The following is a 14,067-nucleotide window of genomic DNA, read 5'->3' as shown; positions in this document are numbered from 1 at the left end:
AAGCAGGCGGCTTGGGGCGTTGGCAGGAGACTGTGGAGTTGGCTGTCCGTCTTCCCCGTCTGTCTATCCGAGCCTAGACTGCTCCCCGCCCTGGAGAGAAAGGGTCATATGTCCACCTCTTCTTGCTGGAAGGGGCCACCTTCCAGCCCTGCGGCCCCTAGAGTCACTTTCCCGCTCCCAGCACTCTGGTCCGTGAGGCAGATGGGCACCCCTGTCACCTGCTCATGGGTGGCACTTTGGATGTTGCATCTCAGGGCAGAGTTTGCTCTCTCAGGCCTTCCGCCTGCCCGTCCTTGGAAGCAAGTGTCTGCCTCAAGACGGTCTCTCTTTTTGGTGGGGGGTTTTGGTTTGTGTGCAGGGAGCCTCCTGTCTGCCAGCTGCCTTTGTCCTGAGAGCCTGGGCTGGGCTCCGGGGACTGCAGACTCTCAGGCAGGCAGGGAAGGTTACTGGATGAAGCTCATCTTAAGTCACCGACCAGAGAGGCAGGCTGGGGCTTCTTTATGTTTTTAAAGTTTTTATTACTTATTATTATTTTCTGAGACGGAGTCTCGCTCTGTCACCGAGGCTGGAGTGCAGTGGTGCGATCGCGGCTCACTGTAACCTCCGCCTCCGGGGTTCAAGTGATTCTTCTGCCTCAGCCTCCTGAGTAGCCGGGATTACAGGTGCCCGCCACTGCACCCGGTTAATTTTTGTATTTTTAGTAGAGATGGGGTTTCACCAGGTTGGTCAGGCTGGTCTCGAACTCCTGACATCATGATCCACATGCCTCGGCCTCCCAAAGTGCTGGGATTACAGGCGTGAGCCACTGCACTGGCCTATTTATTTTTGAGACAGGGTCTCGCTCTGTCACCCAGGCTGGACTGCAGTGGTGCCACCATAACTCACTGCAGCCTTGGATTCCTGAGCTCAAGCGATCCTCCCGCTTCTGCCTCCGGAGTTGCCAGGACTGCAGGTGTAAGCCACCACGCCTGGCTAATTTTAAAATTTTTGCGGGGGGGCCGGGTGTGGTGGCTCATGCCTGTAATCCCAGCACTTTGGGAGGCTGAGGCGGGCAGATCATGAGGTCAGGAGATGGAGACCATCCTGGCTAACACGGTGAAACCCTGTCTCTACTAAAAATACAAAAAAAAAAAAAAAAAATTAGCCTGGTGTGGTGGTGGGCGCCTGTAGTCCCACTACTCAAGAGGCTGAGGCAGGAGAATGGCGTGAACCCAGGAGGTGGAGCTTGCAGTGCGCCGAAATCGTGCCACTGCACTCCAGCCTGGGTGACAGAGTGAGACTCTATCTCAAAAAAAAAAAAAAAAAAAATTTTTTTTTTGTAGAGACAAGGTTTGCTCTGTCGCCCAGGCTGGTCTTGAACTCCTAGCCTTAAGAGATCTTCCCGCCTCAGCCTCTCAGAGGGCTGGGATTACAGGAGTGAGCCACCTTGCCCGGCCCTGGGGCTTCTTTAGACAGTCTGCCAGCTCTGGGTTCGAGCCTGCTCTTCTACTGCCCGAGTGCTTAACCCCATTGGGCCTCAGTCTACCCCTGCCCTTCCTGGGCATCCCATGAGTGAAGAGTCACAGCTGACTTTAGCTCCCTGGGCATGGGGACAGCACAGTTCCTGCCTGCAAGTCACGGGGGTGGCCCTGTTTCTGTTTGATTGTCTTTAAGCTTGCAAATCGCTTTCTCCTCCATGCAAATGATTCTCTCTGGACCCCGGCCTTGGCTGAGCCAGTGGGCTGGGAGGGTCACCCCTTGCTGCAGGTGAGAAAATAGAGGCTCAGAGAGGGCCGAGGACTTGCCCAGCCTCCCCAGAATGGGGGAGTTGCTAGGAGTCAACTTAATTTTTTTAAATTAATTTTTCTAAAAAATTAGTCGCGGGGACTCTGCGTTGCCCAGGCTGGTCTGGAACTCCTGGGCTCAAGTGATCCTCCTGCCTCGGCCTCCCAAAGTGTTGGGATTACAGGCGTGAGCCACTGTGCTCGGCCGGGGTCAACTTTATTTTATTTTATTTTTTTGAGACTGAGTCTCACTCTTGTCACCCAGGCTGGAGTGCAGTGATGCGATCTCAGCTCACTGCAACCTCTGCCTCCCGGGCTCAAGCGATACCAGGAGTCAACTCTAGACTCCAGATCCCTTCTCGGGGCTGAAACCATGGGGGTCCCCTGGCCCCCAGGAAGAGTCCAAACTCCACCTTCTCCTGCCGCCAGCCCCCAGGACTCAGCTGGCGAAGCTGCCGTGGGCACCTGTGCCCAGAACCCCTAGCCTGAGTCCCCAGGGCCCTCTTCCCTGCTCACCTCCCTCCGCTTCCTCTTTCCTTCTCCTCCTGCCTCTGTGTTGTGTGTTGGGGCGTGTGCGCGTGTGACCGTGGAGAACGCTGTCTCCAGTCCTTGTCCGTGTGTCTGGCCCCTGCCACAGCACAGGTGCATGTTGGTGCCCCTCACAGAAGCCCACCCTGACACACAAGGCCGCTGCCCACCTCCGGGCTTTCTGGGATGCCCGCGTTGGGCTCAGCTGGCCGGGGGCATTGGGCCATCGGATGGGGGGAGCCCGTGGGCGGGGTCTGCATCCACCCCCAGCGGCCCCCTGCTGAGGACTGAGGGACTAGGCTGGAGCCCAGAGGCCACTCTGGGCCAGGGGGCGGTGGGGGGTGGCCCTCGCCAAGGCCAAGGCTCTGACTCGGTCCCTGTTTTCTGCACGCCAGATGAGAGCTCGGAGGAGGAGGACGAGGAGGAGGAGCTTGAGGAGGAGGACGAGGCCAGCGGTGGCGGCTACAGGCTGGGTACCCGGGAGCGGGCCCTGTCGCCGGGCCTGGAGGAGAGTGGGCTGGGCCTGCTGGCACGCTTCGCCGCCAGCGCCCTCCCCAGCCCCACGGTGGGTCCATCCCTGTCTGTGGTACAGCTGGAGGCCAAGCAGAAGGCCCGGAAGAAAGAGGAGCGGCAGAGCCTGCTGGGTAAGTGGCAGCAGGCGGGCTGCGGTGGGGGTGGGTGGGAGGGGCGGACGCCATTGCCCCATCCCACAGGTGAGGAAACTGAGGCTCAGAGATGCAGAGCTGGGAATGGGCAGAACCCCAGCCTCGTGGGCCAGCCCCGTGCTGATCAGGGATGCTGGCGACAGGGGCCCTGGCCTGCCATCTCCAAGAAGGGGATTCTTTGCCTTGCAAAGGGCGACCTCCTTCAGTCTCACACTGCCAGCAAACACAGCCCTGTTTTGGGCACTTGAGGGGCTGCGGGAGCTCCATGGAGGTCCCTGACCCAGCCTGGGGTTTGCGGGGGCCACTCCAGGTTGGTGACACCCAGTCTGGCCTGTGAGAGAGACGTGGGGCTAGCTGAGACACAGGTGCAGGGGAAGGAACAGCCACGTCACAGTAGAAAGAAGAGAGAGCGCATCTCATTCAGACTTTGTGGGATGGTGGGGGTGCGGTCTGTGCCATGGAACGGGTGGGACAGGCCTCATGTGGCCTGGGCTTGAGCCTGGAGGAGTCAGGTGGGGTGGGCAGGCACCAAGCTCTCTTTGACTTGCCCACAATCCAGATAGGTAAACCAAGGCAGCAGGCACTCACACTTGGGCAGGCAGCTGGCGCTTACCCCGGTCCATGTCTTTCCTGTCTCTCCATCTCTGACTGTTTCCCTGCATCAGGGCCCTGCCTTCTTGGGACCCTCTCATGGGCCCTCCCTGTTCTCACCGGGCTGAGTGCCCTCACACGGACGCAGCTCACCTGCAGCTGGGGTCATTGCCGGAGATGGAGATGGTCATGCATGTGTTCAGGCTCTGAGTTCCCCTGGCCCCAGCAGGGGAGGGTCCTTCTGACCCCACCGGCATCCTTTTCTGAGCCACAGTAGGGGTAGGTATGAGGCTCTCCTGGCAGGGGCTAGGACAGGAAAACAGGTATCGCTGCCCCTGAAGGCCCCCCAGCTGCCCCTGGCTTCATGCCCTCTGCAGGTTCGTGGAGCAAAGCCCCACCCCTGACCTCCAGTGTCTTGGAACCCCATTTGTGGCACCCACGCCAGACTCCAGACACTGCCTTCTCCCTCCTCCCTCTCATGCCCTGCCATTGTTTGCTGGGCTCCAGGCCTGGCAGTCCTGGAAAGAGGCACCAGGGCCCCCTACAAGGCTACCTATGCTTAGGTATTCTTCATACAGAAGTAGCTGGAGGGTGTCTTCAGAGTGCACACTTGGCCAGGCCACTCTTCTGCCCAGAACCTCCAAATGGCTTCCTGCTGCCCGCTGATCAGTGCTACCTGTCTGACCCACCACCATCAGACTCTGACTGCTTGGACAACATTATCCTGTCCACAGCCCCTAAATGCACCAGCCAGGCTAGTACCCTCAGACATTTACACTTGCTATTCATACAGCCCCAAACATCCATTTCACCCAGACCGCCCAAGGTATTGGCATATGGTCCAAATTATTCCTTTATTCTGCGTTGACTGTCTGAAGGGTCTGTAGTGATGTCTCCTTTTTCATTGCTGATACAGATTGTTTGTTCTTACTCTGTTTCTTGGCCAGTCTGGCTAGACGTGATTAGTTTCATTGGTTTCTACTCTTTGTTATTTTCTTCCTTCTCATTCCTTTGGGTACACAAGCATGTCTTGGAGATACTGCAGGATTGCTTCCAAACCATAAAGCGAATATCACAGTAAAGCAAGTCACATGAATGTTTTGGTTTCCCAGTGCATATAAAATTACGTTTAAACTATACTGTTGCCTATTAAGTGTGCAGTAGCATTATGTCTGAGAAAACAATGTACATACCTTAATTAAAAAATAGATTATTGGCCATGCATGGTGGCTCACACCTACAATCCCGGCACTTTGGGAGGCCAAGGCAGGAGGATTGGTTGAGCTCAGTAGTTCAAGACCGGCCTGGGCAACAGAGCGAGACCCCATCTCTACAAAAAATAAACAGAAAAATTAGCCAGGCACGGTAGCACGCGCCTCTGGTCCCAGCTACTTGGGAGGCTGATGTAATAGGATCACTGGAGCTCGGGAGGTCGAGGCTGCAGTGAGCCGAGAATGCGCCACTGCACTGAAGCCCAGGCAAGAGAATGAGACCCTGTCTCAAAAATAAAAGACCAAACCAAAAGCATATGTTTACACTATCCTGTAGTCTCTTAAGTGTGCAATAGTATTATGTCTTTTTTTTTTTTGAGATACGGTCTCGCTTTGTCACCCAGGCTGAAGTGTAGTGGCGTGATCTCTGCTCACTGCAATCTCCACCTCCTGGATTCAAGTGATTCTCCTGCCTCAGCCTCCCGAGTAGCTGGGATTACAAGCACACACCACCACGCCTGGCTAATTTTTGTATTTTTAATAGAGACAGGGTTTCCCCATCTTGGCCAGGCTGGTCTCGAACTCCTGACCTCAGGTGATCTGTCCGCCTCGGCCTCCCAAAGTGCTGGGATTCCAGGTGTGAGCCACTGCGCCTGGCCGTAATAGCATTATGTCTAAGAAAACATTGTACATATCTTAAAAATAGTGTATTGCCAAAAACGCTAACGATCATCTGAACCTTTAGTGAGTTGTAATCTTTTTGCTGATGGTGGGTCTTGCCTCGATGTTGATGGCTGCTGACTGATTAGGGTGGTGGTTGCTGACAGTTGGGGTGGCTGTGGCAATTTCTTAAAATAAGACAACAGTGAAGTTTGCCGCATCGATTGACTCTTTCAAGAAAGATTTCTCTGTAACATGCAATACTGTGATAGCGTTTTACCTATGGAACTTCTTTCAACATTGGAAGCAGTCCTCTCAAACCCTGCTGCTGCTTTATCGGCTAAGCTTATGCAATATTCTAAATCCTTTGTCATTTCAACAGTGTTCACAGCATCTTCACCAGGAGTAGATGCCATCTCAAGAAACCACTTTCTTTGCTCCTCCATAAAAAGCAGCTCCTCATCTTTTCAAATGTCTCATGACATTGCAACAATTCAGTCCCATCTCCAGGCTCCACTCTAACTTGAGTTCTATTGCTGTTTCCACCATGTCTGCAGTAACTTCCTCCAGTGAAGTCTTGAGCCTTTCATAGTTGTCCGCGAGGGTTGGAATCAACTTCTTTTTTTTTTTTTTTTTTTTTTGAGACTGAGTCTCGCTGTGTCGCCCAGGCTGGAATGCAGCGGTGCGATCTCGGCTCACTGCAACCTCCGCCTCCCCAGTTCAAGCGGTTCTTGTGCCTTAGCCTCCCGAGTAGCTGGAATTACAAGCGCCCACCACCACACCTGGCTAATTTTTGTATTTTTAGTAGAGACAGGGTTTCGCCATGTCGACCAGACTGGTCTGGAACTCCTGGCCTCAAATGATCCACTTGCCTCGGCCTCCTAAAGTGCTGGGGTTACAGGTGTGAGCCACTGCACCCAGCCTAGAATAGTGAATTTTTTCCAGAAGGTTTTCCATTTACTTTGCCCAGATCCATCAGAGGAATCATCATCCGTGGCAGCTGTAGCCTTACAAATTATATTCCTTAAATAACGGGACTTGAAATTCAAAATTACTCCTTGATCTATGGGCTGCAGAATGGGTGCCGTGCTAGCAGGCATGGAACCAACATTCATCTCCTTGTACGTCTGCCTCAGAGCTCTTGGGTGACAAGGTACATTGTCAATGAGCAGTAGTATTTTGAAAGGAATTTTTTTTCGTGAACAATAGGTCTCAACAGCAGGCTTAAAATATTCAGTAAATCATGCTGTGAACTGAGATGCTGTTACCAAGGCTTTGTTATTCCCTTTTTTTTTTTTTTTTTTTTTTTTTTGAGATGGAGTCTCACTCTGTTGCCAGGCTGGAGTGTGGTGGTGCGATCTTGGCTCACTGCAACCTCCGCCTCCCAGGTTCAAGCGATTTTTCTGCCTCAGCCTCCCGAGTAGCTGGGATTACAGGCGTGCACCACCACATGTGGCTGATTTTTGTATTTTTAGTAGAAATGGTGTTTCCCCATGTTGGCCCAACTGGTCTTGAACTCCTGACCTCAAATGATCCTCCTGCCTTGGCCTCCCAAAGTGCTGGGATTACAGGTGTGAGCCACCACACCTGGTCTGCTGTTCCATTGATAGAGTAGTGGCAGAGGTGATTCAGCATCATTTTTTTTTTTTTTTTTTTGAGATAGAGTCTCGCTTTGTCACCCAGGCTGGAGTGCAGTGGCGTGATCTCTGCTCACTGCAAGCTCTGCCTCCTGGGTTCATGCCATTCTCCTGCCTCAGCCTCCCGAGTAGCTGGGACTACAGGCGCCCGCCACCATGCCCGGCTAATTTTGTTGTGCTTTTTTTTTAGTAGAGACAGGGTTTCACTGTGTTAGCCAGGATGGTCTCCATCTCCTGACCTCGTGATCCGCCTGCCTCAGCCTCCCAAAGTGCTGGGATTACAGGTGTGAGCCACTGCACCCGGCCTGTTGTTCCACTGGTAGACCCCTGGCAGAGGAGATTTAGCATCATTCTTAAGGACCCCTGGGTTTTCAGAATGGTAAATGAGCATTGGCTTCAACTTAAAAGTCCCCAGCTGCATTAGCCCCCAGCAAGAGTCGGGCTGTCCTTTGAAGCTTTGAAACCAGGCACTGACTTCTCCTCTCTAGCTATGATAGCCTTAGATGGCATCTTCTTAGAAGGCTGTTTTGTCCACATTGCAAATCCATTGGTTGGTGTAGCCACTTTAATCAGTGACCCTAGCTGGATCTTCTGGAGAACTCGCTGCAGCTTCTCCATCAACACTGGCTCCTTATCCTTGCATTTTTATGTTATGGAGACGGCTTCTTTCCTTTTCTTTTTTTTTTTTTTCTCTGAGATGGAGTCTCACTCTGTTGCCTAGGCTGGAATGTAGTGGTGCAATCTCAGCTCACTGCAACCTCTGCCTCCCGGGTTCAAGTGATTCTCCTGCCTCAGCCTCCCAAGTAGCTGGGATTACAGGCACCCGCCACCACGCCTGGCTAATTTTGGTGTTTTTTTTAGTAGAGATGGGATTTCACCATGTTGGCCAGGCTGGTCTCGAACTCCTGACTTCAAATGATCCTCTCGCCTCGGCCTCCCAAAGTGCTGGGATGACAGGCGTGAGCCACCGTGCCCAACTGATAGCTTCTTTCCTTACACCTCATGAGACAATCTCTGCTGGCTTCAAACTTTTCTTTTGCAGCTTCCTCACTTCTCTCAACCTTCACAGAACTGAAGAGAGTTGGGGCCTTGCTGTGGATGAGGATTTGGCTTGGCTTCAAGGAATATTGAGGGTGGTTTGATCTTCTCTCCAGATCACTCAAACTTTCTCTATGTCAGCAATGAACCTTTTTCACTTTCTTATTTGTGTGTTCACCAGAGCTCTTTAAATTTCCTTCAAGAACTTTTTCTTTGCATTCACAGCCTGGCAGTTTGGCACAAGAGGCCTTGCTTCTAGGCTATCTTGGCTTTTGACTGGCTTAAGCCTTCCTCACTAAGTTTCATCATTTCTAGCTTTCGATTTAAAGTGAGAGACATATGACTCTTCAATTCACTTGAACATTTAGAGGCCATTGTAGGATTATTAATTGGCCTAATTTCAGTATTGTTGTGCTTTAGGGAATAGGGAGGCCCAAGGAGAGGGAGAGAGATGAGGACGGCCGGTTGGCGGAGCAGTCAACACACACTTTTTTTTTTTTCTTCCTTGCTATATAAAGAACATACAGCCGGGTGTGGTGGCTCATGCCTGTAATCCCAGCACTTTGGGAGGCCGAGGTGGGTGGATCACTTGAGGTCAGGAGTTCGAGACCAGCCTGACCAACACGATGAAACCCCATCTCTACTAAAAATACAAAAATTATCCAGATGTGGTGGCGGGTGCCTGTAATCCCAACTACTCTGGAGGCTGAGACAGGAGAATCGCTTGAACCTGGGAGGCAGAGTTTGCAGTGAGCAGAGATCGGGCCATTGCACTGCACTCCATCCTGGGTGACAAGAGTGACACTCTGTCAAAAAAAAAAAAAAAAAAACACACACACACACACACACTGGCCAGGCACGATAGCTCGCGCCTGTAATCCCAGCACTTTGGGAGGCCAAGGCAGATGGACCATCAGAGGTCAGGAGTTTGAGACCAGCCTGGCCAACATGGTGAAAGCCCATCTGTACTAAAAAGATAAAAACTAGCCAGGTGTGGTTGTGGGCACCCGTAATCCCAGCTACTTGGGAGGTTGTGGCATGAGAATCGCTTGAGCCTGGGAGGCGGAGATTGCAGTGAGCCGAGACTGCACCACCGTACTTCAGCCTGGGCAATAGAGTGAGACTCCATCTCAAAAAACAAGAAAACACACACAAAAAAAAAGAAAAAAAAAGAAACAAAAAAACACATGTGTTGGTGAAGTTTCCCATCTCATATGGGCACTGTTCACGGAGCCCCAAAACAATTGCAATTTTTTGTAGAGAAGAGGCCTCGCTCTGTTGCCCAGGCTGGTCTCGAACTCCTGATCTCAAATGATCTGCCCTCACTGGCCTCCCAAAGTGCTGGGACTACAGGTGTGAGCCATTGTGCCTGGCCTTGTCTAGTAATTTTGGATTGTGTGTCTTGGACGTTGTGGGGCTGAGGTTGTGGAGAGCCAGAATGCCTTTTTTTTTTTTTTTTCCTTTTGAGATGGAGTTTCACTCTCGTTGCCCAGGCTGGAGTGCAACGGCATGATCTCGGCTCACCACAACCTCCGCCTCCCGGGTTCAAGTGATTCTTCTGCCTCAGCCTCCCAAGTAGCTGGGATTGCAGGCATGCGCCACCATGCCTGGCTAATTTTGTATTTTTAGTATAGACAGGGTTTCTCCATGTTGGTCAGGCTGGTCTCAAACTCCCGTCCTCACGTGATCTGCCTGCCTTGGCCTCCCAAAATGCTGGGATTACAGGCGTGAGCCACTGTGCCGAGCTCTTTTTTTTTTTTTTTTTTTTTATATGTGCAGCGTTGCCCAGGCTGGAGTGCAGTGACACAATCTAAGCTCACTGCAACCTCTGCCTGTTGCCCAGACTGGTCCTGACCTCAGATGATCTGCCCACTTTGGCCTCCCAAAGTGCTGGGATTACAGGCCTGAGCCACCACGCCCGGCCCCTTTTATCATTTTAGAATGTTCTTCTTTGTTGCTAGTAACAATTTTTGTCTTAAAAAGTCTATTTTGTTTGTTATTAGTATAGCCACGCCAGCTCTCTTGGTTACAGTTGGCGTGGTATACCTTTTTCATGCTTTGCCTTTCAGTTTATTAGTGTCTTAGTCTTTAGTTTTTTGTCTAATTTTTGGTTCTCCTTGCCTTTTAAACAAATTTATTTGAATATGTTTAAGAATTCCATTTTAATTTTCCTGTTAGCTTTCTCAGTATCATTTTGTCATTTTTAAAAATAGAAAATAGAGATAACAATATACATTCCTTTTTACATCCACTTACCATGTTTTTTTCACATAAAATACAGAAATCTTGCAACTTTGTAAGTCCATATCATACCTCATATTTTATATTATATGTAATACTTTTTCACATGGTATCAACCCCTAAAGACAATGTTACAAACTTAGTTTTTTTTGTTTTGTTTGTTTTGTTTTGTTTTGTTTTTTGAGATGGAGTCTCACTCTGTCGCCCAGGCTGGAGTGCAGTGGCGTGATCTTGGCTCACTGCAATCTCCGTCTCCAGGGTTCAAGCGATTCTCCTGCCTCAGTCTCCCAAGTAGCTAGGATTACAGGCACCTCCCACCTCGCCTGGCTAATTTTTGTATTTTTAGTAGAGATGGGGTTTCACCATCTTGGCCAGGCTGGTCTTGAACTCCTGAGCTCATGATCCACCCGCCTCAGCCTCCTAAAGTGCTGGGATTACAGGCATGAGCCCCCGGACCCGACCACAAACTTAGTTTTAATCATTTAAATGGCTTATAAGGAAATTAAGAGGAAAAGTGAACAAAGTCTTTTGTATTTATTCAGATATTTATTATTTCTGTTGCTTTTCATTCTTGTCTGAGGATTCCAGTTTTCCTGCAGTTTCAGCCCAAAGAACTTCATTTAGCAGTTTTGCCTTGTAGAGCTGCTGGTGAGGAATTTTCTTGGTGTTCCTTTTTTTTTTTTTGAAACAGTCTCACTCTGTCACCCAGGCTGGAGTGCAATGGCGCGATCTTGACTTACTGCAACCTCCACCTTCTGGGTTCAAGTGATTCTGCTGCCTCAACCTCCCGAGTAGTTGGGATTACAGGTGTGAGCCATCATGCCCGGCCTCTTAGTGTTCTCTTACCTGAAAATGTTTCTATTTCACCTTCATTCTTCAGTGATGTTTTTACTGGATATAGAATTTTGGGTTGACAGTTATTTTTTTTTTTTTCTTTGAGTCCTTAGAAGATGTCCTGCTCTCTTCTGGCCTCTGGTTTCTGATGAGAAGTTCGCCATTAATCAGACGATTGTTTTGGAAGTGATAGGTTACATTTTTCTTGTTGTTCCTGGGGGTTCGTGTTTATCTTTGTCAGCCGTTTGACTGTGGCATGCCTCGTGGCGGATTTGTTAATGTTTATTTTGCTTGGTGTTTATCTGACACCCAACATCTGCAAGTTTCTGTTTGTCATCAAATTTGGGAAGATTTCAGCTATTGAGGAAAAGCAAATATTCAAGCATTTTTTCTTGTTCTTTCTTTTCCTGTTTAACATACATTTGACCATTTGTTATCTGACAGGTCTCTGAGGCTGGTTCCCCCACACCCAAACTCATAAACTCACTCGCTTACTTTTCTCTTAATCATATCCATTCAGCTCTTAGATCCCCTCCATGGATTTTTTATTTCTGAAATTGTACATCTCAGTTTTATAATTTCTTTGTGTTGTTTGAGACAGGGTCTTGCTCTGTCACCCAGGCTGGAATGCAGTAGCACAATCATGGCTCACTGAAGCCTCAACCTCCTGGGCTCAGGTGATCCTCCCACCTCTGCCTCCTGAGTAGCTGGGACCACAGGTGCATGCCACCATGACTGGCTAATTATTGTATTTTTTGTAGAGACAGAGTCTTGCTATGTTGCCCAGGCTGGTCTTGAACTCCTGACCTCAGGGATCCTCCTGCCTCAGCCTCCCAAATTCCGGGATTACAGGTGTGAGCCACTGTGCCTAGCCAGTTCTATACTTACAATTGTTTCATTTGGTTCTTTTCTGTTGTTTCTTTTTGTCCTTCCTATTTCTCTGGTGAAATTTTCATGCATTGAAAACAAGTTGCATTGAAAACAAGTTTTATTTCACCTCTTTGAGGATTTCAGAATCGTTGGCTGTTCGTTCCAACATGTGGTTCATCTCAGGGTCAGGTTTAGTTGGTTTTCTTTCCTCTCTGGAATGTGATGCATTTTCTTGGTTCTTCATTTGTCTAGTAATTTTTTTTTTTTTTTTTTTGAGACAGAGTCTCGCTCTGTTGCCCAGGCTGGAGTGCAGTGGTGTGATCTCTGCTCATGGCAACCTCCGCCTCCTGGGCTCAAGTAATTCTTGTGCCTCAGTATCCCAAGTAGCTGGAATTACAGATGCATGCCACCATGCCCAGATAATTTTTGTATTTTTTGTAGAAATGGGGTTTTGCCATGTTGGCCAGGCTGGTCTCAAACTCCTCACCTCAAGTGATCTGCCCGCCTTGGCCTCCCAAAGTGCTGGGATTATAGGTGTGAGCCACTGTGACTGGCCTTGTCTAGTAATTTCGGACTGTATCTTGGACATTGTGGGGCTGAGGTTGTGGAGAGTCAGAATGCCTTTTTTTTTTTTTTTTTTTTTTTTTTTTTCCAGTGAATATGATCTCCTTTGTTTTAGCAGATATTTCCTTGGTGGGACTTGAAGTCCAATTTCTTAGGTGGTATCTCTGGCCTCTGTTCAGATCACTTTTTGCTGAGCCCTGGGCTGCTTGGAGTCTATTCTGTGTATAGGTAGTTTCAGGGCCATTTAGAGACACTGGGGAGAGAGAGAGCATGGGGACCTCTCTCTGGCTCCCTTTCTAATTTTTTTTTTTTTTTCTAGACGGAGTCTCACTCTGTCACCCAGACTGGAGTGCAGTGGCGCGATCTCGGCTCACTGCAACCTCTGCCTCCTGGTTCAGGCAATTTCCTGCCTCAGCCTCTTGAGTAGCTGGGACTACAGTGCCCACCACCATGCCTGGCTAATTTTTGTATTTTTATCAGAGATGGGGTTTCACCATGTTGGCCAGGCTGGTCTTGAACTCCTGACCTTGTGATCTGCCCAAATTGGCCTCCCAAAGTGCTGAGATTACAGGTGTGAGCCACTGTGCCTGGCCAAATTTTTTTTTTTTTTTTTTTTTTTTGAGACAGATTCTCACTCTGTGGCCCAGGCTGTAGTGCAGTGGTGCAATATCTGCTCACTGCAACCTCCACCTCCGGGTCCAAGTGATTGTCCTGCCTAAGCCTCCCGAGTAGCTGGGACTATAGGCACCCGCCACCATGCCCGGCTAATTTTTGTATTTTTAGCAGAGACAGGTTTCTCACCATGTTAGCCAGGATGGTCTTGAACTCCTGACCTCAGGTGATCCGCCCGCCTTGACCTCCCAAAGGGCTGGGATTACAGGTGTGAGCCACTGTGCCTGGCCACTGGCTCGCTTTCTATTCTCTTCTGTGTTGCCAGTTTCTAGACTTCTCTTTCCTGGTGCTGAGGTCAGCGGGACTCTATTTCTTTTCTATGTGGGCCCCACCTTCCCTGCTGTGTGTGCCAAGAAGACCGTGTCTAGTGCCAGGGTAGAGGGTGCAGGGAGATCTGCCTCCTGTGACTTCACTCTCTGCCCTCCACGTGAGCCTCCTCTCTGTCTACTGTCCCTCCCTGCACCATACACAATGGGCCTGTGAAGGATTACGTACGCCAGGTGTTCCAATGGATCTCTGGGGGGACTGTTACGGGGTGGTACCTCATTCTGTCATACCCAGAGCAGAGTGCTCATGCCTGTGGCCTGCACCCACATCAGCCTCAAAAGCCCCTTGCTGCCTCCTTGCACAGTGGAAAGTTGGAAAGTCTTGTTAGCAAAAGATTAATGATCACACCTGTAATCCCAGCACTTTGGGAGGCCGAGGCAGGCAGATCACAAGGTCAGGAGTTCAAGACCAGCCTGCCTAACACGGTGAAACCCCGTCTCTACTAAAAAAAAAAAAAAAAAATGCC

The 14,067-nt window shown here is 50.0% G+C and overlaps 1 protein-coding gene across 9 annotated transcripts in view; it reads left to right on the top strand.

Moving 5' to 3' along the window:
- TNRC18 (trinucleotide repeat containing 18) overlaps positions 1–14,067 on the top strand; it is a 117,986-nt gene that overhangs the window by 76,898 nt on the left and 27,021 nt on the right. For all 9 annotated transcript variants that reach the window (XM_055114888.3, XM_034963595.4, XM_034963594.4 and 6 more), the window contains one exon: positions 2,687–2,935. In XM_055114888.3, coding sequence (XP_054970863.1) covers positions 2,687–2,935 — 249 coding nt within the window. The remainder of the gene's footprint in view (positions 1–2,686; positions 2,936–14,067) is intronic.

The sequence above is a fragment of the Pan paniscus genome, chromosome 6, assembly GCF_029289425.2.
Source record: "Pan paniscus chromosome 6, NHGRI_mPanPan1-v2.0_pri, whole genome shotgun sequence".
Taxonomy (NCBI): domain Eukaryota; kingdom Metazoa; phylum Chordata; class Mammalia; order Primates; family Hominidae; genus Pan; species Pan paniscus.
Note: the sequence above shows the minus strand (reverse complement) of the source record. Positions and strands in the feature narration are given on the sequence as shown.